The sequence below is a fragment of the Centruroides sculpturatus genome, unplaced genomic scaffold (assembly GCF_000671375.1).
Source record: "Centruroides sculpturatus isolate CEXI.00-Female unplaced genomic scaffold, Cexi_2.0 scaffold1047, whole genome shotgun sequence".
Classification (NCBI taxonomy): Eukaryota; Metazoa; Arthropoda; class Arachnida; order Scorpiones; family Buthidae; genus Centruroides; species Centruroides sculpturatus.
Genome location: NW_019385170.1, coordinates 4,439 through 28,556, shown reverse-complemented (window position 1 = coordinate 28,556; position 24,118 = coordinate 4,439). Strand labels below are relative to the sequence as shown.

At 31.6% G+C, this 24,118-nt stretch overlaps 2 protein-coding genes across 2 annotated transcripts in view; both read left to right on the top strand.

Moving 5' to 3' along the window:
• The window catches only part of LOC111635697 (peripheral plasma membrane protein CASK-like), a 137,162-nt gene extending 118,779 nt beyond the window's left edge, over positions 1-18,383 (top strand). Inside the window, exons 21-23 of the mRNA XM_023380739.1 lie at positions 4,981-5,183; positions 14,066-14,146; positions 17,685-18,383. Of these exons, the coding sequence (XP_023236507.1) occupies positions 4,981-5,183; positions 14,066-14,146; positions 17,685-17,864 (464 nt within the window). The 3' untranslated portion in view covers positions 17,865-18,383. The remainder of the gene's footprint in view (positions 1-4,980; positions 5,184-14,065; positions 14,147-17,684) is intronic.
• A 3,240-nt stretch (positions 18,384-21,623) lies between these two features.
• LOC111635700 lies at positions 21,624-22,640 on the top strand. Its single transcript, XM_023380742.1, has 2 exons — positions 21,624-22,038; positions 22,111-22,640. The coding sequence occupies exons 1-2, from the start codon at positions 21,983-21,985 to the stop codon at positions 22,547-22,549; spliced, it is 495 nt and encodes a 164-aa protein (XP_023236510.1). The 5' UTR covers positions 21,624-21,982; the 3' UTR covers positions 22,550-22,640.
• Positions 22,641-24,118: the final 1,478 nt, after the last annotated feature.

Genomic DNA, 24,118 nt, shown 5'->3' with positions numbered 1-24,118 from the left:
TATCGACTTCAAAGATGTAGACTCCTTTCCTTTTGCACAGAAGATGTTCTATGATGCTTAGTTTTACAATTCTCTTACTCCTCTCTCTTCTACATCATCCACTTTAGCATGTGGATGCTAATCATCAATACTAAGAAATTCTTCTCTTAACAGCTGTGTTTGAACTTTGAAGGTCCTTTAGCCTGATGATGACCATTTAACATGGGTGAAAATGTTTACTTTAGTAGATCTTTACGTTTTCTTGCTGGAGTTTTTGTTTTTTTTTTTGTAGTGCTTAATTACATACACCCAGTTTGTCATTGAACTTGCTTAATTATTTGTAAGTTTTGAAATATAAATACCTATATTGATTATATTAAAAATAATGCAAGTGTAAACAAAGAAACCTTAATCAACCTTAACATTTTGATATTTGAGATATTAAATTCCTTTAAAGTTTTATATTAAAGTTTCTGAAATATTAATAAAATTGATTAAGTGCATTCTAATTTGAAATGGGAAAAAATTCCCTTGGGATTTACTATATTAGTATATAGAATAGAAATTTAACTGTTCGAAATTTATTTTAAGTCTTGCAATGATTTAATTTCATAAATTATTGTACTATGTAAGATAGTCTATTTATTTTAATTCAAACACTTGAGGATAATGAAGTATCTTATGTGTAAAGAAGAAAGTCTGTATTCTGTTCTTTATGCAATTGAAGATAGTATGAGAAAAACTTTCCAAAAGTTAACCTTTTTTTTGGGAGAAGATTGATGACTATTTTATAACAAAAAAAAAATTAGTTTTCTGTCTACAACAGAGTGGCCTATGTATTTGATCAATGGAATTGTGGAATTTTATAGTAATATAGCACTTCTGAAAATTGTGCTTTCAGCAAGTGTGAAGGTATACCTAGAGATTTTGAACGGTTATTTTACATTATTATTATTACTGTGGCTGTATGCAATTGTATAATTTTTGCATAGTCATAGTTTTAGCATATTTCCTTTGTTCTTTATTTCTTCTTACTTCTAGAATTTTCTATTTTTGTTCTATTCCCTTTGGTGGTGAGAGCTGATTTATGGAACCACATAGGGGAAAGGCTACCTGAGGGCACATGTTGGAGCAAGTTGGTCATCTTTTGGCTGGTCCTCATAAATAAAGACAGAGAAGATAGTGCTTTGTGTTGTCAAGATCAGTGAAATTGGTGAAACAGAACTAGCCTGAGAAGGATTAGTGAACTTATTGAAGTGACAATACAGCAAGTCTCAAATCAAAAAACAAAAAAGAAAAAAGAAGACAACAACTGGAAATCAGTCCAAGTGGGTTCCACGTGGCCTCCCACTGAAAGTGTGTAACATTTGTACATGTCGGGTATTTTATTCTTTTCTGTTATCTATCTCGCTGTTTATTTCCTTCCTTTTCTGACTTTCCTCTTCTTTAGTACAAGTTAGTTTTAAATATTAGTTAGCACATTACCTGAGCTCGGTTCCCTGTACATGTCGCAATATTTTTGTCATTTGTCCGCCAATATTTTTTAGTGACTCTCTGTTATCATTTATTGTTATTGAGTTGGAATCCTTAAGAACATGTATCTGATCCACAAAAACAAATACTTTGTTCAACCATATGCAGTGCATGGCTCTTTACTCGGTATATTCACTTTCATTGGCTAACAATCATCTATGTACATTACAATACACTTTTTTATGCAGTTCTTAGGGTAAGCTTCCAAACTGATACCTAGCTTTTGTAATGTCACAACTAATCTACCTTTCAGATTGATCAATACTTTTCTATTGCCAAGAGTGAGTAGTTGTTGAGCAAAATGGCCTGCAGATAAATCACTTTGTAAATGAACTTGTATGCTGGTTTTCAGTTCCAGCTTGCATGTGTCTTTAGAGAGACATGTGCAAGAGAAGTTTCCAAGTAAGCTTTAAGTTTGTTGATCATTGTTGCCTTTGGATGGACAGTGTTTGATAAAATTGTATCACCTTACCCAAAAACTAAAAGCACCATACATACATCAGTCTGNTTAGCAGTGAAAATGATAATTTTTTCATTAAAATATGTACTTCCACACGGTGGAGATGGAAGTGTGGAAGTCATTTTATGAAGTGCCATAATCGAGGTTTCTTCGTCTCCTTTGCAGCACCAACGATATTTGTTGATCTAATACACATACATCATCTGTTACACATGCTGTTGCAACCAATAATAACCAAAAACAGCACATATGTTTTTTTACTTAAAATCTGTTCTAATTACAATATACAATAAAAAACCTCCATTAATGGACATACCTGAATAGCAGATACTTTTATTTAATGGACATTTTTACAATCCCCAGTCCCTTCAAATAGGATATCTATTATATTTACCTCTAAATAGTGGACACCATCTTCCACAACCAACCTTACGAAAACACAATGTCCTGCTTTCAATATTTCGAAAGAATTAATTATGTATGAAATATTTCAAAACGAAAACAAAGAATCAGTTCAAATACTCTTTTAGATGATGAATTTTGACCATAGACATAAAACTGGTGAAAGGCTGGCTTAAGAGAAACTGGGGACACATTCCTCAGTTTCTCTTAAATCTGCCTCAAGCCGTATTCATATTCTTTAAATCCTAGATATGTTGCTGCTGCAGTCCATAACCTAATTTAAACTAACTAAATAATGCTGGAAAGATATAGCTCTTCTACCCTTGGATAAATGTATAAGTGCACAATCTATATATACAACTGATGCAGAATAATTGACTGATTCTGGAATAAAAGACAATTGCCAAGCTAAGGAAACTTTAGATATTTGTATGCCTAGAGTCATCAAAGTGCTGATTAATATTGATATATATTGATTATGATTCTTGAAAATCTTCAGAAAATAAATCTGTAAAGCAATTCTTTTGGAAGAGTCTTTATAATAAATATCTTGCTTATTTATTAAGCACTACAAAAAGCCCAAAAATTTGCCTCAAAAACCATTGAATTTCCATCATTACAGTGCTTGCCACCACAATGTTAGCATTCTATGCCAGTTGTCTTGACTGTAGTGATATCGACCTACTCTTTCCCCCCAACTGCGGTCTTGTTGGCCCATATCCAATCTCTTTACAAGCAGTTGTGAAAGTAATAAACAAGGGTAGAGAAAGGGTTGTAGAAAGGGAGAAAGTATAACTAAAAAAGTGTAGACAAATAGTCATAGAAGAAAGGGGAGAAAAAAGTGGGAAAAACTACAAGAGAGGAATGAGAGTGGAAGGAGGAGAGTCAGAGTAGAGGTGGGAGGATGGTAGAGTTAGTGAAGAGAGGAGAAGTGGTGGAGTTTGAAAGTGGGCAAGGAGGATAAGAAGAATCTCATTAACTGCATAGGATTGAGTTTCTACTGTACATGATCAAGTGTGATTAAAGTTTGGTTTTTGCTAAGATATTTGACTGTTTCAATTCAGTATGACAAACTGATAGGAGGGAATCCATGAATGCAGGCTGAATTCTCTACACTGACATTGATGTGTATTTTGACCAAGCCGCTTATTATATCACACCTCCCACAAAGAACGGCTTAAATGTTCGGAAATTTACAAATCAGCTAAAAAAATGCAATTATTGACTTCAAAGAGGTAGACTCCTTTCCTTTTGCACAGAAGATGTTCTATGATGCTTAGTTTTATAATGCTCTTTTCCCCCCTCTCTCCTACATCATCCACTTTAGCATGTGGATGGTAATCATCAATACTAAGAAATTCTTCTTTTAACAGCTGTGTTTGAACTTTGAAAGTCCTTTAGCCTGATGATGACCATTTAAAATGGGGGAAAACATTTACTTTAGTAGATATTTACATTTTCTTGCTGGAGTTTTACCTTAATGTAAAAATAATTTTTGGTGACTCTCTATTACTGTTTATTGTTATTGAGTTGGAATTTTTAAGAACCTGTATCTGTTCCACGAAAATAAATACTTTGTTCAACCATATACAGTGCATCAGTGGCGTACCGTAGTGGGGGCAGCAGGCAGCACTTTTTAGGGGGCGGCAAAATTTCACAAAAAATAATAATAATATCTTGTAAAAATTTGAAACGTTCTAATCTATACTTGCATTGCGCCTACGATAGTGCTATCGTCCAGACAGTCCGGGAATCGGCTTGCCGTCTGGGTGAACTAGTAATTTTTTCATCCGAGAAAATCCTGCGAAACCTGTTGGCCTTTTATTTTATTTTTTTTGCTTGTACGATTCATTCGCGTTCATATACATTACTAATATCCAATAGAACTATTTTAAACAGGTCGCTGCACTACCATCGAATTTTTCATTGCTTGTTCTGTGACAAAACTGAATTTTGGTCTTTTAAATTGAAATACCTAAATATTCCTCTGCCCCGGGCGGCTGACACCCACGGTACGCCACTGCAGTGCATGGTTCTTTACTCGGTATATTCACCTTCATTGGCTAACAATCATCTATGTACATTACATTATACTTTTTTATGCAGTTTTTAGGTTAAGTTTCCAAACTGATACCTAGCTTTTGTAATGTCACAACTAATCTACCTTTTGGATTGATTGATACTTTTCTATTGCCAAGAGTGAGCAGTTGTTGAGCAAAATGGCCGCAGATAAATCACTTTGTAAATGAACTTGTATGCTGGTTTTCAGTTCCAGCTTGCATGTGTCTTTAGAGAGACATGTGCAAGAGAAGTTTCCAAGGAAGCTTTAAGTTTGTTGATCATTGTTGCCTTTGGATGGACAGTGTTTGATAAAATTGTATCACCTTACCCAAAAACTAAAAGCACCATACATACATACATTAGTCTGCTTTATACTAAGTATTTTTGCATGCAGAAAAAATTTAAAAAGAGGCGCATTGCAATGTCTAGGGTGCAATATAAAATTTACCTGAATAATGCTGGCTATCACCATTAATTTATTAAAGGAGTTAACATTTATTTTTTTTTTAAGTATTATTACTAAATTAAAATTTTATATTTTAAAGATACTACAAGATCTCCAAGAAAAGGAGAAGAAAATGGAAAGAACTATTATTTTGTTACTCACGAAGAAATGATGGCAGATATATCTGCTAATGAATATCTTGAGTATGGAACACACGAAGATGCAATGTACGGAACAAAGTTAGAAACCATTAAACAAATTCATGCAAATGGACAAATGGCTCTCCTCGACGTGGAACCTCAGGTAAGATTTTACTAAGTGTATATTTAAGTAATATATATACTGAGCATGTTTTCCAAAATCAATCATTAGGATATAATACTTATTATTATTTGGTAGGTTTATTTATAAGAACTTTAGAAATATTAAAATTATTATCTAGAGGAAAAAACTTTCAATTACTTCATCTGATAGAATTCTCACTTTGGATGCATTTCAATGTTCATCAAACAGCGTATTGGTGAATTGAGATGCACTAAAATATGTTCAGATATTTATTGATCAGTGAGCGATCACTGCACCAATCATTGATGCAGTGATTGATGTGCATTGCACTTGTCAGGCCACAGATATGGCAGGTTCCAACGAAGCAATATAACATGATCATATCATTAACATCATTTTTACTACTCATTCGTATTAACCCAAATTTATTTTGAAAACTAAGTCTGCAAATGCCAACGTTGCACTGTTTGTTTCTGCCATCTCATCATGTTGCCATATGTTCCCGTTAAAGATTATTAAACCATTCACCAGTGCATCAATATGTATAAATAGTTTATTCTCCTTAATGAGAAGTATATTTTAATAAATGCAGCTTTCATTAATTATGTTAGTTCTAAGTACATCAATATTCAAACACAAAAATAATAGTCAACAATAAAAACAAAAATGTGTGTTTTAGATTTAGGCAAAGAGGATATTCAGTCATACAAAATAATTATGGTATGGTAATAACATATATAATAACTTGACACATTTGTACTATCAAACAACTTACTGGATTTTGTATTGGGCTTTATTAAGGCTAATTAATAATCGGATAAGAAGTGATTTGGCTAGAGGTAGATTGTTCAGTACAACTGTTAATAAATGTAAGAAAGTTCACCTAAGTAATTATTAAAAACACATGAATTGAAATGCAGACTCTATCATAATTATAAGTGGATAGGAAGTATGAATAAATGCTGGCATAAGAGAGAGATTATTGTATTTTGTGAATATTTTATTCCTAACTACTTGTATGAACCAGTTAACGTGAGAATTAGTCAATAAGAAAAAGACAATTATAATAACATGACTTGATTATTTTTGTTTTATTATCATTTTTACACATTTGAGTAACTGAACATATTTATAAACTATTAAAATGTCATTTGATTGAAAGTATGTAATTTGATTGTATGCATCAAAACTAAACTGAGAGTTTGCATTCTGACAGTTGCATTTCACATTCTTTCTGACAAACAATCCTTCATATTTATATTCCTCATAGCAGCTCTTATTCTGAATTTGTATTGTGGTCTGATTTACAGTTACTTCTTTACAGTAGTAAATAAAATACTTAACTGTGGTCTGCTAACTAAATGTTTGTCCAAATGTTTTGATTTATGAAAAGAAGTAAACAAAACATAAAAAATGTATAATTTTCTCTGTAGTGCATTGTATGTTTCTATTTTACACATTATTATAAACTTTCACTTGAATGTTTAGTTTCATAAGCATAGTAAGAAATATTTAATATGTTTTAAAAAAATGTATATGGTGTATTTAATACCAAGTTGTTAATGTAAATATTAAATATTTCAACTGATAGTACTAGTTTTTTATGATATAATAAAATAATGTTTACTCATAGTTATGACTTAAAACAAGTATCAAATTAAATACATATTTTTTTTTTATCTTCCAATTGGAAATATGCATTAATATAATTCATCATTTTTCAAGTTTTTTCTTTAACATTCTTAGAGTGGTGTTATTGAAACAGTGGTCTGCAGACACGTTTATTACCAAACTACAATGAGATTTCACTTAAAATTTCATAACATTATACATTAAAGTACAGTTTAAAAGTAATTTTGTTAATGTAAAGTTCTTTAAAAACATATTATTTTATTACTTTCATTTTTATTTATTATTTAAACACTTAGTGTCAAGGGAAATAAACTTGAAAATGACCCAGAAACCCATCTTTTCAAAATGATTAGAACCAAATTTTGTTTCTTACTATAGTCTGTCTATGGAAATAATTGACTTGAGAGCAACATCACCTGTGATGTCACTTCAGTTAAACAAATCGGCACATTCTTTAATAATGTTGGCACTTTTTGCTTAATGTGAATTTTATTTTATTTTCTCTCAGTAGATGGCAGAATGACTTTTCAATTAATTGTGTTCAGTTTTTATGGCATCTATTAACTGTAAAGAATCATTCATTTAACAGCTACAAAAGCAAATTTCCTTATATTCCAATACTGGAATGCAAAGCTTTTGTAACATCGTTTATAATGACGGTGACATGTTTATCAAATGATGAAGAAACTGGAAGTAACTTTTCACAACTAAGTGATAGATTATTTCATGTATTCCTTGGAATCTTAACGGTTGAAATCCATAAAGAAGATGCATAACTACAGAAATGCATACAAAGATTCAGTGTAGTCAATATAGTGTTTTTCTATAGACCTGGCTAAAGAAAAGTACTTTGTTATGAAAAAACATATGATGTACTGTATGTATTTTCTATAATTTCCTATTTTAATCTTTCACTAAATTACAGTTAGCTATCCGTAAGTGAAAATATTCATTCTTTCTCAGATTCTTTGTTTTAACAATGATTTGTTCTGTATTTATTTTTTTGATAAGGTTTACGTGTACCTGGTACTTTCTAGCTTTAGCTACTATTATTAATCATCATTATATGTTATTTATATACATAAATAACATATAATGATGATTAATAATAGTTTACTGTTTTTTGTTTTTTCTAACCTGCAGTGCTAAAGAGGGCCTTTTTTTTTAAGTCATTCAGATCGTGGGTGTGGCCAGGCCCACAGTGGGGTGGCCGGGTAGCGAGGGATGGGGCTTGATGCATCCGAAATGGATAGCTCAAACAAAAAAAAAANTAAATATTATTTGCAGAAGACAAGTTGTGAAGAAATGTAAAATTACGTTTCCGACTATTAATTTAATTAAAAATACAAAACAAGAAAGAGGGATTTGGCTCTAAAGTGTAATACTACTAACGAAGCGTTATATCGAGGTTTGACAGTACATACACATATTATTTCAACTGATAATACTAGTTTTTTATGATATAATAAAATAATGTTTACTCATAGTTATGACTTAAAACAAGTATCAAATTAAATACATATTTTTTTTTATATTTCCCAATTGGAAATATGTATTAATATAATTCATAATTTTCGTAACATTGTTTATAATAATGGTGACATGTTTATCAAGTGATGAAGAAACTGGAAGTAACTTGTCACAACTAAGTGATAGATTATTTCATGTATTCCTTGGAATCTTAACAGTTGAAATCCGTAAAGAAGATGCATAACTACAGAAATGCATACAAAGATTCATTGTAGTCAATGTAGTGTTTTTCTATAGACTTGGCTAAAGAAAAGTACTTTGTTATGAAAAAACATATGATATACTGTATGTATTTTATATAATTTCCTATTTTAATCTTTCACTAAATTACAGTTAGCTATCCGTAAGTGAAAATATTTATTCTTTTTCCCATATTCTTTGTTTTAACAATGATTTGTTCTGTATTTATTTTTTTGACAAGATTTACATATACAGTATCTGGTACTTGATAGCTTAAGACTATTATTAATAATAGTTTTACTGTTTTTTTTTCTTTTTTTCTAACCTGCAGTGCTAAAGAGGGTTTTTTTTTAAGTCATTCCCATTTTGATTGTGGCCAGGCCCGCAGTGGGTCGGCTGGGTAGCAACGGATGGGGCTTGATGCATCCGAAATGGATAGCTCAAACAAAAAAAAAATTCTGGGCATTTTGACCATCAGGATTTGATCACGGGTCCCTGGAATATAGACCAATGCCTTACTGTGGCCATTGGTTATACTTATTGGATTGCATAGCACACTCACTTGTTTCCTACACAATTCAAATTCCTTTCATTATAAAAAATTTTAATAATATTTTGTTTAGAAATTTCTTTATTGTTTCGATCATTTGTAAATATTAATTTATACCATTCTTAGAGCCTTCACAGTATTAGTGGTAAAAATTACATTTTGAAAAGTATTTGTAATATCCCATCTAACATCTATAACTTTGTTATCTCGTACATATATAACTTACTTCTAGCTTACTGCTTAAACAAATTGTTAAATTACTTTAAAAATTCTGTTATTGCTTTTATAAAACATAAAATTGATCATTTTAATATTTGATTTTTATTTGGTATGGACTGCTACTGAAATATTTAGTTATTCAGTAGCAGTCCAGAAACAGAATTATTTCAAATTGGAATTTTAAAAAGAAANCTAAAGAAAAGTACTTTGTTATGAAAAAACATATGATGTACTGTATGTATTTTCTATAATTTCCTATTTTAATCTTTCACTAAATTACAGTTAGCTATCCGTAAGTGAAAATATTCATTCTTTCTCAGATTCTTTGTTTTAACAATGATTTGTTCTGTATTTATTTTTTTGATAAGGTTTACGTGTACCTGGTACTTTCTAGCTTTAGCTACTATTATTAATCATCATTATATGTTATTTATATACATAAATAACATATAATGATGATTAATAATAGTTTACTGTTTTTTGTTTTTTCTAACCTGCAGTGCTAAAGAGGGCCTTTTTTTTTAAGTCATTCAGATCGTGGGTGTGGCCAGGCCCACAGTGGGGTGGCCGGGTAGCGAGGGATGGGGCTTGATGCATCCGAAATGGATAGCTCAAACAAAAAAAAAATTCTGGGCATTTTGACCATTGGGATCCAATCCTGGGTCCTGGTAGATAGACCAATGCCTTACTGTGGCCATTGGTTATACTTATTGGATTGCATAGCACACTCACTTGTTTCCTACACAATTCAAATTCCTTTTATTATAAAATATTTCTAATAATATTTTGTTTAGAAATTTCTTTATTGTTTTGATCATTTGTAAATATTAATTTATACCATTCTTAGAGCCTTCACAGTATTAGTGGTAAAAATTACATTTTGAAAAGTATTTGTAATATCCCATCTAACATCTATAACTTTGTTATCTCGTACATATATAACTTACTTCTAGCTTACTGCTTAAAGAAATTGTTAAATTACTTTAAAAGTTCTGTTATTGCTTTTATAAAACATATAATTGATCATTTTAATATTTGATTTTTATTTGGAATGGATTGCTACTGAAATATTTAGTTATTCAGTAGCAGTCCAGAAACAGAATTATTTCAAATTGGAATTTTAAAAAGAAATTAAAAGCTATGAGAAGGATTAAATATTTGAAAGTATTCACAAGTATCTTTTCATTAAGATTGGGCTATCAGAAAACATATTGAAAAGCCTGTCAGTCCATACTTAAATTTCAATCTATTTATTAATTTAAAATGATCCAAAACATTTATTTTTCAATAATGTTTGACATCTATAAACCAATTTTATAAATATGTTTAATCTAATTTTTATTTTAATACATTGATTTGTTGCAATTTTATGTAGTAATAATTTGCTACCACTTAAAAATTACAATTCATTTTGAGAAAATGTTGAACGTCACTATCTCTTTAATCGTATATAATATAGGGTCTTCCAAAAGGAATGTTACCATTTTAAATTATTGTAATTATATTAATTGTTATCTAAGAATGTTGTAACGTACATTAAATAAATATTGGAAAACAAGTTTTACATTTGCCAATTACAATTTCTCGATGCATGCACCTTGTCACACGACACACATCCAATTGATACTCATTCTTTTTACATTTATTAAGGTGTATTTATTGTCACTCCTTCTGTGACTCCTGCAGTTTGCTCAATGACAAGTGATTCTAATGTTGCAAGCTATAGAACAGGGACTGCTTTTCCTGTTGCGGAATTGCCAGTTTTGTTTACAATGCATTCTAGAGGTAGTAGATGACAAGACATTTGAATGGAGATGAAACTCTGACAGATACTCTATCAATTGATGTACATCACATACTTCATAGATAATAATTAACATAATTACAGTAATTTAAAATGGTAACATTCATTTCAGAAGACCATATGAATGAGCAATTTCTTTTGTTATAGTTCCTTATTCTTGTATTAAATTTCAATTTTGGAGGTTCCTTTGCTAATCTTATTAAATCTTGTAATGCATTCAATATATAAGATAATGCTGAGAATTAACATTCTAAGAAATGCTACTTAAAAGCTCATTTCTTATATTTCTCAGGATTTCTGTAAAATTGGCCACTGTACAGATCAGTTTTGATGTGCTGGATGTAGTCATGTGCTTAGAGAAAAATGATGAAATTTATGAAGATTGCCAAAGTATGTAAGAAAGTAACAGTGAAACTTAGTTAATGGAGTAAAATAATTTACAATTGTAATGCAGTAGAAAAAAATAGATAGATCTAAGAGTAAGGTTGAATAATTTAAATTGAAATACCAGGTTGTTCAATAAGTTTTGTCGTTCGATAAGAGGTGGCGCTACTAGGAGCGTCACTTTATTATTCTATAAATAGTACTACTATTTCATAAACACGTGTCAAGTTTCAAGTAGATCCGTCAACTCATTGTATATTTGCAGCTGTTCAAAGTCGACGTGTCATTGTATTTTTTTACGATGGAAAAAATCGAATATCGTGCAGTGATAAAATTCTTATTTTTGGAAGGTGTAGCACCAAAACAAATTCATGAACGATTGTTAAAAGTGTATAAGGACTCTTCACCTTCAATCAGAACAGTAGAAAGATGGGTTGCTGAATTTAAACGTGGTCGTACGAGTCTTGAAGACGATCCACGTGAAGGGCGTCCAAAAAGTGCATCAACACCAGAAATCGTAGCAAAAATACAGCATATGGTTTTGGAAGATCGTCGATTAACCGAGAGAGATTTAGTAGAAGCCCTAGGGATTTCGTTAGGCAGTGTGAGCAATATTTTGGCCGAAGTTTTGGGTTACAGAAAGCTGTGTGCACAATGGGTGCCGCATTCGTTAACTATGGAACAAAAACACATTCGAATGCAACTTTCTCAGCAACATTTGGAGCGTTTTAGAAAGGATAAAAAGGATTTTGTGCGTCGTTTCATCACTATGGATGAGACATGGGTCTACCACCATGATCCTGAATCAAAACAAGAGGCTAAAGAGTGGTGTGAACCCGGTACTTCGGCTCCGAAGCGTGTTAGGGTCCAGAAATCGGCCAAGAAGGTGTTAGCATCAGTTTTTTGGGATGCAAAAGGAATTTTGTTTGTGGATTACCTCCAAACTGGTAAAACAATAAACTCAGATTATTATTGTAACCTTTTGGACCAGCTAGATGTAAAAATTCGTGAGAAAAGACCTGGTTTAAAAAAGAAAAAAATCATTTTTCATCAAGACAACGCCCCCTCTCACACAGCTCAAAAAACCATTGCGAAAATCAGTAAATTAAAATACGAATTGTTGCAACATCCTCCCTATTCGCCAGATTTAGCTCCCTCTGACTTCTGGCTGTTCTCACATCTAAAAAAATTCATGCGTGGGAAACGATTTTCATCGAACGAAGAGGTAATAGCAGCCGTGGATGCATATTTCGACAGTCTTCCGGATTCTCACTTTAGGGATGGAATCCATAAATTAGAAGATCACTGGAACAAGTGTATTGAAGTTCAGGGAGATTATATTGAATAATAAAATGTATTTCAAACCATAAAATTGTGTTTTTCTTATCGAACGACAAAACTTATTGAACAACCTGGTATTGATTATTCAAGAATGAATTATCAATATTTGAATTACAAATCTACATACATAACAACAAATCCGATTAATAATTAGATATAAAAGTAATTTGACCAGAGGTAGGCAGTTAGGCTGGCCATCTTGTGGTAAATTTAACAATTAGAAATAAATTTACCATAAGATGGCAGCCTAACTCCTTACTTCTAGTCAAATTACTTTGTTCTAATCATTAAACTAGCCTTAATATAGCCCAACAAATCCAGCAGATTGTTTTGCATTTGACAGAATTATCTACAAAATATAATGATATTCTCCAACGTATACTAAAGTGCTCTATTATTATTAAATAAAATAATATAAATGATTAATTTGAAGTAATAATGAAATACACTACTTTCATTATAGTTTCAAAAATTAATTTAAAAACTTTTATTTAAATTAAAATAAAATCTGATAGTGATGTAACAATAAATAAGCAAGGATGACATTAAATATACAAATTTTGAACATTTTAAATTTCTATTTTTTCATAAGCTATTGAATAATAAGTAAAATTTCTCTTCCTCCTTAGTGAAGTCTAACAGAGAAAAAGTTAAACTGAATATTCTTTTGAGAATCTCCACTATTAAGACCCTTGAAAAAATATTAATCCTTGTTGTCATCAAAGAAAATAATGATCAAAAACAACAATCAGTTTTTTAATATTCTTTATAAAAACTTGTTTCCATTCACCAAAAGCTGACATTTGACTTTTTGATCGAGCAGAACATCAGAATTAAAAATTTTTGCAGAATTTAGCAGTCTTTAAATCAGTGGCCTGGTGTAAATCATATCCAGAAATTTTCAAATATTCTTTCAGAAATTATATATGGCTTCTTACCGATTATATGAAATTTTTTATTTTAATAATTTTTCTTCTGTTTCAGTCAAATTTTCGTCTTATATCTTCACACGTTACAGTAGATTTAGTGATAATGGTCCGGCATCAATTTGTATCATCCACAGATTTTCAAAAAATAATCATTATCTTGACAAAAAAATAATCTGACAACTCAAGTTTAGTTAGGTTATATTAATATTCAATGGAGCAATAGAACTTATTTATAGATTTGAAAATCCATTATAATCATAATAATTTTTAAAATTAAATTATTATTCTCTATGATTTTTAATAACAAAGTTATTATTATTTTTATGTTTAGGCATTAAAGATACTCCGTACGGCGGAATACGCTCCTTATGTAGTGTTTATAGCTGCTCCTTCTTTAACCAATGTTCAAGATGTAAGTTGCAAAATTTTGTTATAGCAATTGTAATAACTGTTCTACATGCAAATGTAATAAAAAAAAAAAAACAGTAACAGAGTTATTACAGATTAATCATCAGGTTTTAAAACTCCGTAACTTTCAAAGTATCAAGGAGAGTTGTCTGTACCAGACACAAAACGAAACAGAAATGCTCCAAATCTGAAATATGTGTATAAAGACTTTTTTATAATACACCAGATGGCAGCACAAAGGTGATTATGCATTAGAAGGTATTTTGTGTTGTGGAGTGTGAGAAGTGCTCATTCCTAGGCACCATACAGCATGCATTCCAACAATATCTGAATACAAAACTTCGATATCACTAGATTGGGCATTGTAATAACAGTGACAGCACTGTACAGATAGCTTCCTAATCTCCAGACCTCACACCATGATTTTTTTCTATGAGGGTATGTAAAGGACACAGTTTACATGCCTTCATTACCCACATCTTTGGCAGAGCTCCAGGATGCATTACTGCTGCAATGATGACCATCCAGGGAATTGCTGCAACATATAGGGCAAACTGGACTACTGCTTGGACACGTGTTGTGTTATTAAAGGAACACACAGAACATCTGTACTCCAACAACATAAGCCTAGACAGTTTCTAGTTCTTTTAATGTATTGCTTATTGTTAAATCTGAATTATACTGAATTATTGTCAAATTACAGTTGCTTGAAAACCTATGATTCATTTGTAATAACACTGTATATAAACATATTTATAAAATAACTTTGAATTGACCAAATAATGTAGATGTTTAAAAAGCATTTTAGGTGGTTTAAATTTTAATATGATAATCCCTTTCAACTTTATAATTAAATAATATGAGAAAGGAAAGTGAAACATGCAGTCTTTACACTAATGTGCCTTTATAAAACATTACAGTAGATCCCCCTATAAAACCGTTTCCTATAGTTATGATTCCTATAAAAATTGTGGCAGTATCCGTAAACAACGGTAAAAATAACTCCTATAATACGTAAAACGTCATCGGGCAGCCGAACTACTTTCCCGCCGTCCGTAGCGCCACGCTACGGAGAGATTTCTATCGTCTGGACAGTATTATATAAATTATATATAAATTAGGTACTGTACATATAATTATATATTAATTATATATAAATTAGGTACTGTATATATAATTATATATTAACTTAATTTATTGTAACTTTATTATAATTAAATATATATTTTTCGCCGTCTAGCGTCACGCTACGGCGAGTTAGGCGACCTATCGTCTGTCCAGTACTGTAATTTTATACATTTCTTGTGAAAGAAACATTTCTTATTTAACGGCCATAAAAATTATTTATATTAAGGATGTCTCCAAAGGTCAACGAAGTTTTCGCAGAAAAATAATATCAGAAATCGCGGCCGCGGTTTGATGCGCTGTTCCGCGACGAAACCAAGCTTTAGCAACGGGCGTAGTCGAACGGTACACACTCGGTAAGCAATCCTACAATTTTTTGTTTATAACGTAGTTTATACGGATTATTTTCAAAAAAATATACGTATTTTGGAAATGTTGAGTCGAATTAGTCTAGAATTGATTAATTTTATGAAAGAAACCTTTCAAACAGCCGTAGTCCGTAAACTATGATTCCTACAAAATTGATTCATAAAGAACGGAACGTATCTACCGTCTTATAGGGGGATCTACTGTACTTGTAACAAGTAAACCTCCAGTATGATATTTAATTGTATATGTTTTAGTAAAGTTGAAAGTTGATAATATACTACTTTGGGATCTCCAATAGAATATCTGAATGTTGTCTGTTATTATCTAAAGTTAACTAAAGGACTTGGCAACAATGTTTTATACAACATGGTAGATAACAGAAGCATGTGGATTCCCTTTTTATTATTATTTTTAGTAACACTAAGGGAATCTACACATCTATAAAACAACACTTTTCATGCAATTAACCCACTGACTTCCGAAATGCACAGTCGCTCTCGGAAAATACATATTCTCAAGTGGAATCCTTTGAGAAGGAAAAATCACATTTTTCGAAGACTGCATGCCACTACCAATTGATTGATGTATTCTTTATTTAGGGGTAAGGTGACAAGGCCACTTTCTCAAGTGGTAAAGTGAAAGGGATAGCAAAATGAGTGATTAAAATTTTTATTTTTATAATGTCTGCTTGGACCTTATTACACTGGTGTAGTTTCTGATCAACAAAGAGAGGAAGTCTTTAGTCAAAAGGTAAAACAAAGTATCTTTATTTTCACCTGTACATTCTTTTTATCCTGTAGGTCTCTGTTTGGCAAGTTTAAACATTCTATAACAATTGTATAAAAACTTTTAAACAATGATATTATATCCAACAATATCTGAGATAAGATGATAATTACATTTTTTTTACAGTCCAATATTAATACAGCACCAATACCAACATAAAGCATTTAAAAACAGAGCATAACATAATTATCATAATGTTTTCTATTTTACTCCTGTATAAAATGATAAAACTATTAAAAAATTAAGCGTAATGTTGTAGTTTACATTTGTAAAATAAAAAGAAGTGTTTTTCATAATAATTGGGTGGTCTGTCAATTATTGGGTCCTTTTAAAATTGTCATATAAATATTTACATTTTTTTGAATAATTTTTTTTATTTTACCAAAGTATTACAAACATAGTTTTAGTAAAAAGAGCTATAAATAATAATGAATTATTGTATAATTATAATGTACTATATTGTAATTCTGTATAATAATTTAATGTACAGGGTCATACAAAGTACATTTGTACAGTACCTATACAATTATTATAGAATGTTGTAAACCTCGAAGAGGATCCTACAGTGTTTTGTTTGTTAAGTTATGGCAATGCAACACTTGATCTGCCTAGGGGGATGCCTTCCAAGAGGTCGTTTTAAGGGTAACAGACCCCTTATTCAGGTGTTACAGATGTGGAGTTTTCTCCACGTGGCCAACCCATATTGGCAAGGTGCAAACCCACAACCGAACTCCCAATGTTCAGGGAAAGGAACTACTTGGCTACTGGTGGGCCAAGAGGACTACAGGGTAAGAGCAGTGTACAGGTGAAAATAAAGATACTTTGTTTTATCTTTCCACTAAGACTTCCTCTCTTTGCTAATCAGAAACTACACCAGTGTAATATAGTAAGTCCTGTTTATAAACAAGGTCCAAGTAGACAATATAAAAACAAAAAGTAAAACATTAAGGACATAGAAGTAAAAAAGAATTAATGAGTGATTAAAATATTCAGAAAAGATAAAAGGAAGAGGAAAAATAATCAACCAAATACAGTAAAACCATTAAAGTTGTTTATAAATAGATCATAAAAGAATGCAGCACTAGAAGCAGATGAAAGTAGAAAGTGGCAAGAGTTTTGCCTCAGGCAGAAACACCATACTCGGCAGAAATTACAATCATTCCAAACACTTTATATTTTAACCTTATAATTCGTTTGCAGTTCATAATTTTTGAACTATTCATATTTGGGTGTATCACGATATAGAATTGATTTATTTGCAGACGGACGGAAGTCTTCAGCGGTTGGCAAAAGAGAGCGATCTTCTAAAACAGGCGTACGGACATTTCTTCGACCTGATCATCGTCAATAACGATATCGAAGAAACGATACTGACGCTGGAAAAGGCATTAGACAACATCAACAACACGCAGCAGTGGGTACCCGTCAATTGGGTGTATTGATCACTCCTCCAAACGTTTTCTTACCGGCACCTTTAATGCGGATATATCTAACGTTGATCGATTCGTATATATTTCGATTGCAGTGTTTTATCTTTATAAAAAAAGAAGCAAAAATGTTATTCATATTTGTGTAATAAGAATTGTTGAATTTTGAAAGAAATATCATGGATTTTGTAATTATAAACATTACACTTTTCTGTTTATTCTATACCGAAGCAGCACACGTTTAATGGGTTCGAGTGCAATATTTTGTTTACCCATTCTATAAATTTTATAAAATTCGCAAAACGGTGAAAAAATAGTATTAAATAGACGATAATTTTATTCCATTCGATCGATTCCTTCTCGATAATTGTTTCCGTTGTTACCGAGTTTTGTTGACGTGTCTGTTGTTTATCTCTCGTTAATGTAATAATTTTTTTTTCATTTCGTTTCCCACGTATTTGTAATTTCGGAGAAATATTTTATTAAAAGTTTAAATAAAAACTTTTAGTTTCGAATAAGTCGAGCAAATCTTTTCTAAATTAAAATGTTAAATAGATCAACAAGGAATTGCTCAACTTTCCCGGAAACGTTTAAAATTTTGGTGGCGCCATCTGCTATCATATTTATTTAAAACACTTTTTATATTTTTAATTATTATAAAATGACAAAGCTTAATTTTTAGGGTAAGGATGGATTTTATAAAAACTTGTAAGTGCTAATAACGAGTAAAATAGTCATTAAGTCCAACCCTACTGGAGATAACCATGACTCCCTTTATCTCCATGCTCGATCTTTAACCACCAAAATTTAATAGATCGATCCCCCTAATAGATAAACCTCCCTGCAAAATTTCAGAAATTTCGACACAAAGCGCAGGAGTTATTAAGCTTGAAAGAGGGTGAACGAAATCGTGCTCCCCACACAACCATACATACAGAAATTATCCCCGAATTACTTTGCATTTCTCAACATTTCGAGTTGTCCCGAGTCAAAAAATGTAGAAATCTGGGGGGTTATTTTTTGACCCGTCTCCATACTTTTCCTGTGTTATATATAACAGTCGGGAAAGTAATAACTGTCATTATTTATGAAAATTGCAATTGATTTTCTCCCCGACGAGGATCAAAAATATACTGTACATCTAATGTTATGGAAATAGATACATTATACTCAACAATTACAAATGTTTAAATTAAATGCACTTTCAATCAGAAGTGTGTTTACTACCAATGGGTTTAATGGCAACCTTTTGGAACTTTACGTTACAAAATGATATACAGTCGACCCCCCCTATAACGTACGTTCCAATAACGACAATTCCTATAACGTAGCGAAAAAATTGTAGAAACTGTCGTATAACATACCTCCCATAACGTCGTTTCGCGACAAGATTGATAGAGTCTGGACCAATAGTGGATGAGCAGCCGAACTACTTTCCTCCGACCCTGCGCCACGCTACGGAGCGGCTAAATTGAGTTTGCTATCGTCTGTTTAGTATTATATATAAATTAGGTACTGTACATATAATTATATATAAATTAGGTACTGTATAAATAATTATATATTAACTTAATTTATTGTAAGTTTATTATAATTATATATATGCTTTCTGCCGCCTGGCAACACGCTACGGAGATTTAAGCTAGTAAGTTGAGTTTGTTATCGTCTGCACAGTATGTAAATTAGGTACCGTAAGTCTAATACAGCACTAATTTTATACATTTCTTGTGAAAGAAACACTTCTTATTCAACGGCCATAAAAATTATTTATATTAATGATGTCTCCAAAGGTCAAGTTATTTTTATGCGAAAAATTATTTATTAGAAATCGCGGCCGCAGTTTCATGTGCTGTTCCGCAACGAAAACCAGCTTTAAGCAACGGCGTAGTCGAACGGTACAAACTCGGTAAGTAATCCTATAATTTTTTGTTTATAGCATAGTTTGTACGGATTACTCCCAAAAAATTATACGTGTTTTGGAAATGTTGAGTGGAATTAGTCTAGAATCGGTTAATTTTATATAAGAAAACCTTTCGAACAGCCTTAGTCCGTAAAGTTCCCACCTATCGGGCTGCGATTGGCTCATGTATTTAATCATTCATATAACGTAACATTCGCTTAGCGTGGAACGTATCTAAGCGTTAAAGGGTTGTCTACTGTACTTAATTACTGATTAGAAGTTACAACACATGCTTTCTTTATAACACATGTAGAATTTATTTGTCCCTTACAAGGCCCACTAGTGGCCGAGCGGATAAAATTATATTCGTCGCGGATTTGCACCTTACTAATGAGCTGGCGATTTGGAGTTTTCCAAAATCCAAAGCGATCTTTAGAATGAAAGATTAAAGTACTGTAACACTAAAGAAACACTAAAAAAAATTTTTAGTGTTTCTTCTTCGTGTGTTATAAGGAAATCATTTCTGGTATATTCTCTTATAAAAATTATGAATTTACTATACTATTTAATAATATACATATTTAGAGGTTGACCATAATTTTTTTGACACCAAAATCGGAAAGGGGCCACAGCTGATAAATACAGGCCCCACTTATTAAAGTTTTGAAGGCTAAAAAGTCTCTTAGTGTCCACAAAGAGGAAGAGTCAAAATTATGCATCAGACCCGTTCGCAACCGGAATAATTGTGGCATATGGTCTATCTCAGTGATGGGCAAACTACGGCCCGCGGGCCAGATGCGGCCCCCTGAAATGTTCTATCCGGCCCGCGCGACATTATTCCTAATCTGACGAGTAAAAAAGAATACAGGCTGTGGTGGTTGATGCACCACTTAACTTGAGTGTTCGTTGATTATATAAAATAACCGAAGCTTTATATCTCACCATGAAAGTTTATTTACAATCATGTACAAAATTTTGTTTTACACTTATTGAGTAAAAGCTCGATCGGTTACAAGTATGCTTCGGTACAGAACATCCACTCGTCGTGCGTAGCGTAGCCGAAAGAGAGAAAAAGAAATATGGCAGACGGCCTGCACATGTTTTTATAGCGCCACCTGGATTTTCAGATGCAGCGCTAGGTTACCATTATATTGGCCCGGCTAAAGTTTTCTTCTTTTCCTTTGGCCCGCTCTTTAAAAAGTTTGCCCATCACTGGTCTATCTTATTATCTCACATTCACTAAAGCATTGGCAAATATTATTTGCAGAAGACAAATTATGAAAAAATGTCAAATTACATTTCCGTCTATTAAAGAAGCATATATTAACGAAAAAGTTGTCATCGAAATGAAAGATGAATAAACGATACAGTAGAGCGTCGGTTATCCGAAAATTCCAGTCGGCAAATTTAAATTTTCGCTAGTGCTGTGGCGCTGCAATCTTTGGCTATATCTTGGGATACTCCAATATTTTTTTTGTTGTTGTGTGTTTTAGTTGGCAGCACTGGCACTTTTGTGTGGTGTTTTTCTGAGTACCGTGTGTCGTGCTGAATCGAACGTTTTTGATACTAGATTAACTTCTAAAGTATATTTTTTTTTTGTTTTTATATATTTCAATATATTTATTTTGTTTGTACAAAATAAAGAAATAATTTTTAACGATACAATAGCCACGATTATTATTTTAAAAAGTTTACGTTAGGCTTAACATCGACAAAAATTCAGCGCGAAGCGACACGCAACAGAGAAAAATTTCAACATGGGATAGGTTAATATATTTTTTCGTACATAATTGGTTATCCGAAAAAAAAATTATCCGAACAACTCCAGTCCCCAATTGATTCGGATAAACGACGCTCTACTGTATTTTATGTTATGATGATTGCAATATATTCCATAAGATTCTCCTAAATTCTTAGAGGAGAACGGAACATATCCATGCAAACAATTGCCCAAATTATCGATAAAATGTGAATCATCGTCAATTTTCCAATGAAATTTAACATTGAAAATTTTAATAATACAATGAATTCCCATATAACGCGAAGAAAGTACCACTGGTATTCGTACAAAATTCTAATTTTGTTTTCCACAGGTACAAGTTAAGCCTAGGTTTAAACTTCATTTCATTCAATAATAGTTAATAATAATACTCGTAACTCGTTAACAATAGTCCGTTTATTACTGCATAATTATCGTTAACGCCGGCCATAACCAGCACGTTTACTTCCTACAATGGGATTGAAATCGTGGTGGATCCAGTTAAAAACTATTATAAGAGAGAAAACCGAGTAAGTATATACGAGATAAAAGTTAAAAAAAAAAAAAGAATTTCTAGCCGTGACGTCAAATTATTATTTCAGAACCAATATAAAATTATGGCTAATCGCTATGTCAGCGATTTCTCATAAGACTTTCATACCAAATCATTGGCTCGGCTTCAAACGAGATGGTCGAAGATCTTCGTTGGAGGACGAAAAAAGTGAAAGGAAAAATTCTATTGTGGATAAAACGAAAAAATTGCTAGGTTTAAAAAATATTCGGACCGCAAAGAATGTCGAAGAAGCTAGCGGCGACCATTTTAAATCTTTTATGGAAAAATACGGCAACGAGGACACACGCGATGACCACGATGAAGATTTGGAAGAATTTCGGTTTCAAATGTTGCTGGGCACCCGCAGATTCAATTTGGATTCATTGACAGATAGGAATGAACTTGCTGCTCCAGAAGCACGTTCGTCTCGTGAAATACTCGTCAGATCAAAAAGGACCACTCCTAAGTTTTTGGCTTGGAAAAAATAACGATCGGGATATCCGATAAATGATTAAATTATAAATTCGTTTATGAAATTTTACTATAAATAAAATTAAAATCTATTAATGTACATAATATCCACTATTAAATAATTAAAATCTTTATTTTAATTTTAGTAAGTGTGTGTATGTGTTGACGTCTATTTCGCTTAATATCTCGGGATGAAGTAAAGATTAAGAAACGAAATTTTGACATGGTGTCTTTGAGGGGCATTGATGCTATTAAATTTTTGTGGTGAAAGATCAAGAGGATGGGGATATACAGGATGGTCGTGTATCTCAAGAGGAGCAGGAATTAATGAAGATTTTATTCATTATTAACATTTTCACTCTTATAAAACTCACCCCTACTCTCAAAATTAAGAGTTTTGCCATTTTATAGTAATTAAAAGTATATAAAGCTTTTATTAAGAAATCTGATAACAGATGGAACCACACACAATTTTATTTTTTGCTTAATGATGTAAAAGTTTTTTTTTATTATAAGATTTAAATAAAAACTCATAAAAGTCGGGAAAGTTACGAAACTCTCGTTGCTAGATTTTTTTTATTCAAACATTTAACTAATTTAACAATTAAGTTAAATTCAAAAATTGTGAAATACTCACTTAAAACTGTTCATACTTTTATATAAATTACAAGTAACATTTTTTGTTTTATATATTTTATAAAATCAAAGATAGAAAATTTATACTGCAATAAATAAATTGGTATGATCTTTAGTTTCAATTTTCATTAAAAGAGGACATTCCTATAGTTACATACGTAAAATTCTTTTTGATAAAATAATTATACAATGTTAAACATCGGGATAAATTTGATTAAACTTCAATCTCGCAAAAACAAACTTAACACCAATTGTATACTATTAGGCTATGTACACACTAGGTGTTTAAAAACGCCTAGTGTGTACATAGCTTTAATTAATTCAATTTTTAATACGGTTTAAGTTTTGAAGTGTATTAAAAATTTATCGGTTTAAACCCTGATCTTGCCTTCTTTATAATAATTAAACAAAATCTAGAAAATAGCTAAATTAGAGATGAAACAATCAAGATTTGTATCACTTATCTAATTACTTAAATCTTAAATCTAGAGTCAAACAAAACAATCCAGATTTAGATGAGAAAAATAGATTCTTAAGAGAAAATCCTGACAAACGCCTGGTACAGATCTCAATGTTTTGACTTAAAATAAAATGGCGGTCGATAGTACCCGTCGTTGCCACCAAGAACGCTATATCTAAGGTCCCTGAAAATTAAGTTTCTAGTCATTTTATAATAATTAAAAATATAGAAAGATTTTATGATAAAATATCTTAACAGATGGCGCCTACAATTTTATTTTTTTGTATTAATAATATATAAGTTATTTTTAAATAAAATCTCTTAACGTCGACGAGCATCTTCATTAAAGTATATAAAAATTTATGTCATTTCTCGAAGTGACTACACTGAATAGAAGCAACATTTCAATTGTGCCGTATTAGGGAAACCCGGGGCAGAATGGGGTACCGGGGCTGAGTGGGAAAGACGATTTACATATGAAAGAGAGGTG

What these genes read in the sequence shown, in the direction of transcription:
- LOC111635700 (XM_023380742.1), top strand. Translation starts at nt 21,983, where the DNA reads ATGGGATTGAAATCGTGGTGGATCCAGTTAAAAACTATTATAAGAGAG. An exon ending in ATTATAAGAGAGAAAACCGA is followed by an intron (nt 22,039 to 22,110) that starts GTAAGTATATAC and finishes TTATTATTTCAG; the next exon opens with AACCAATATAAAATTATGGC.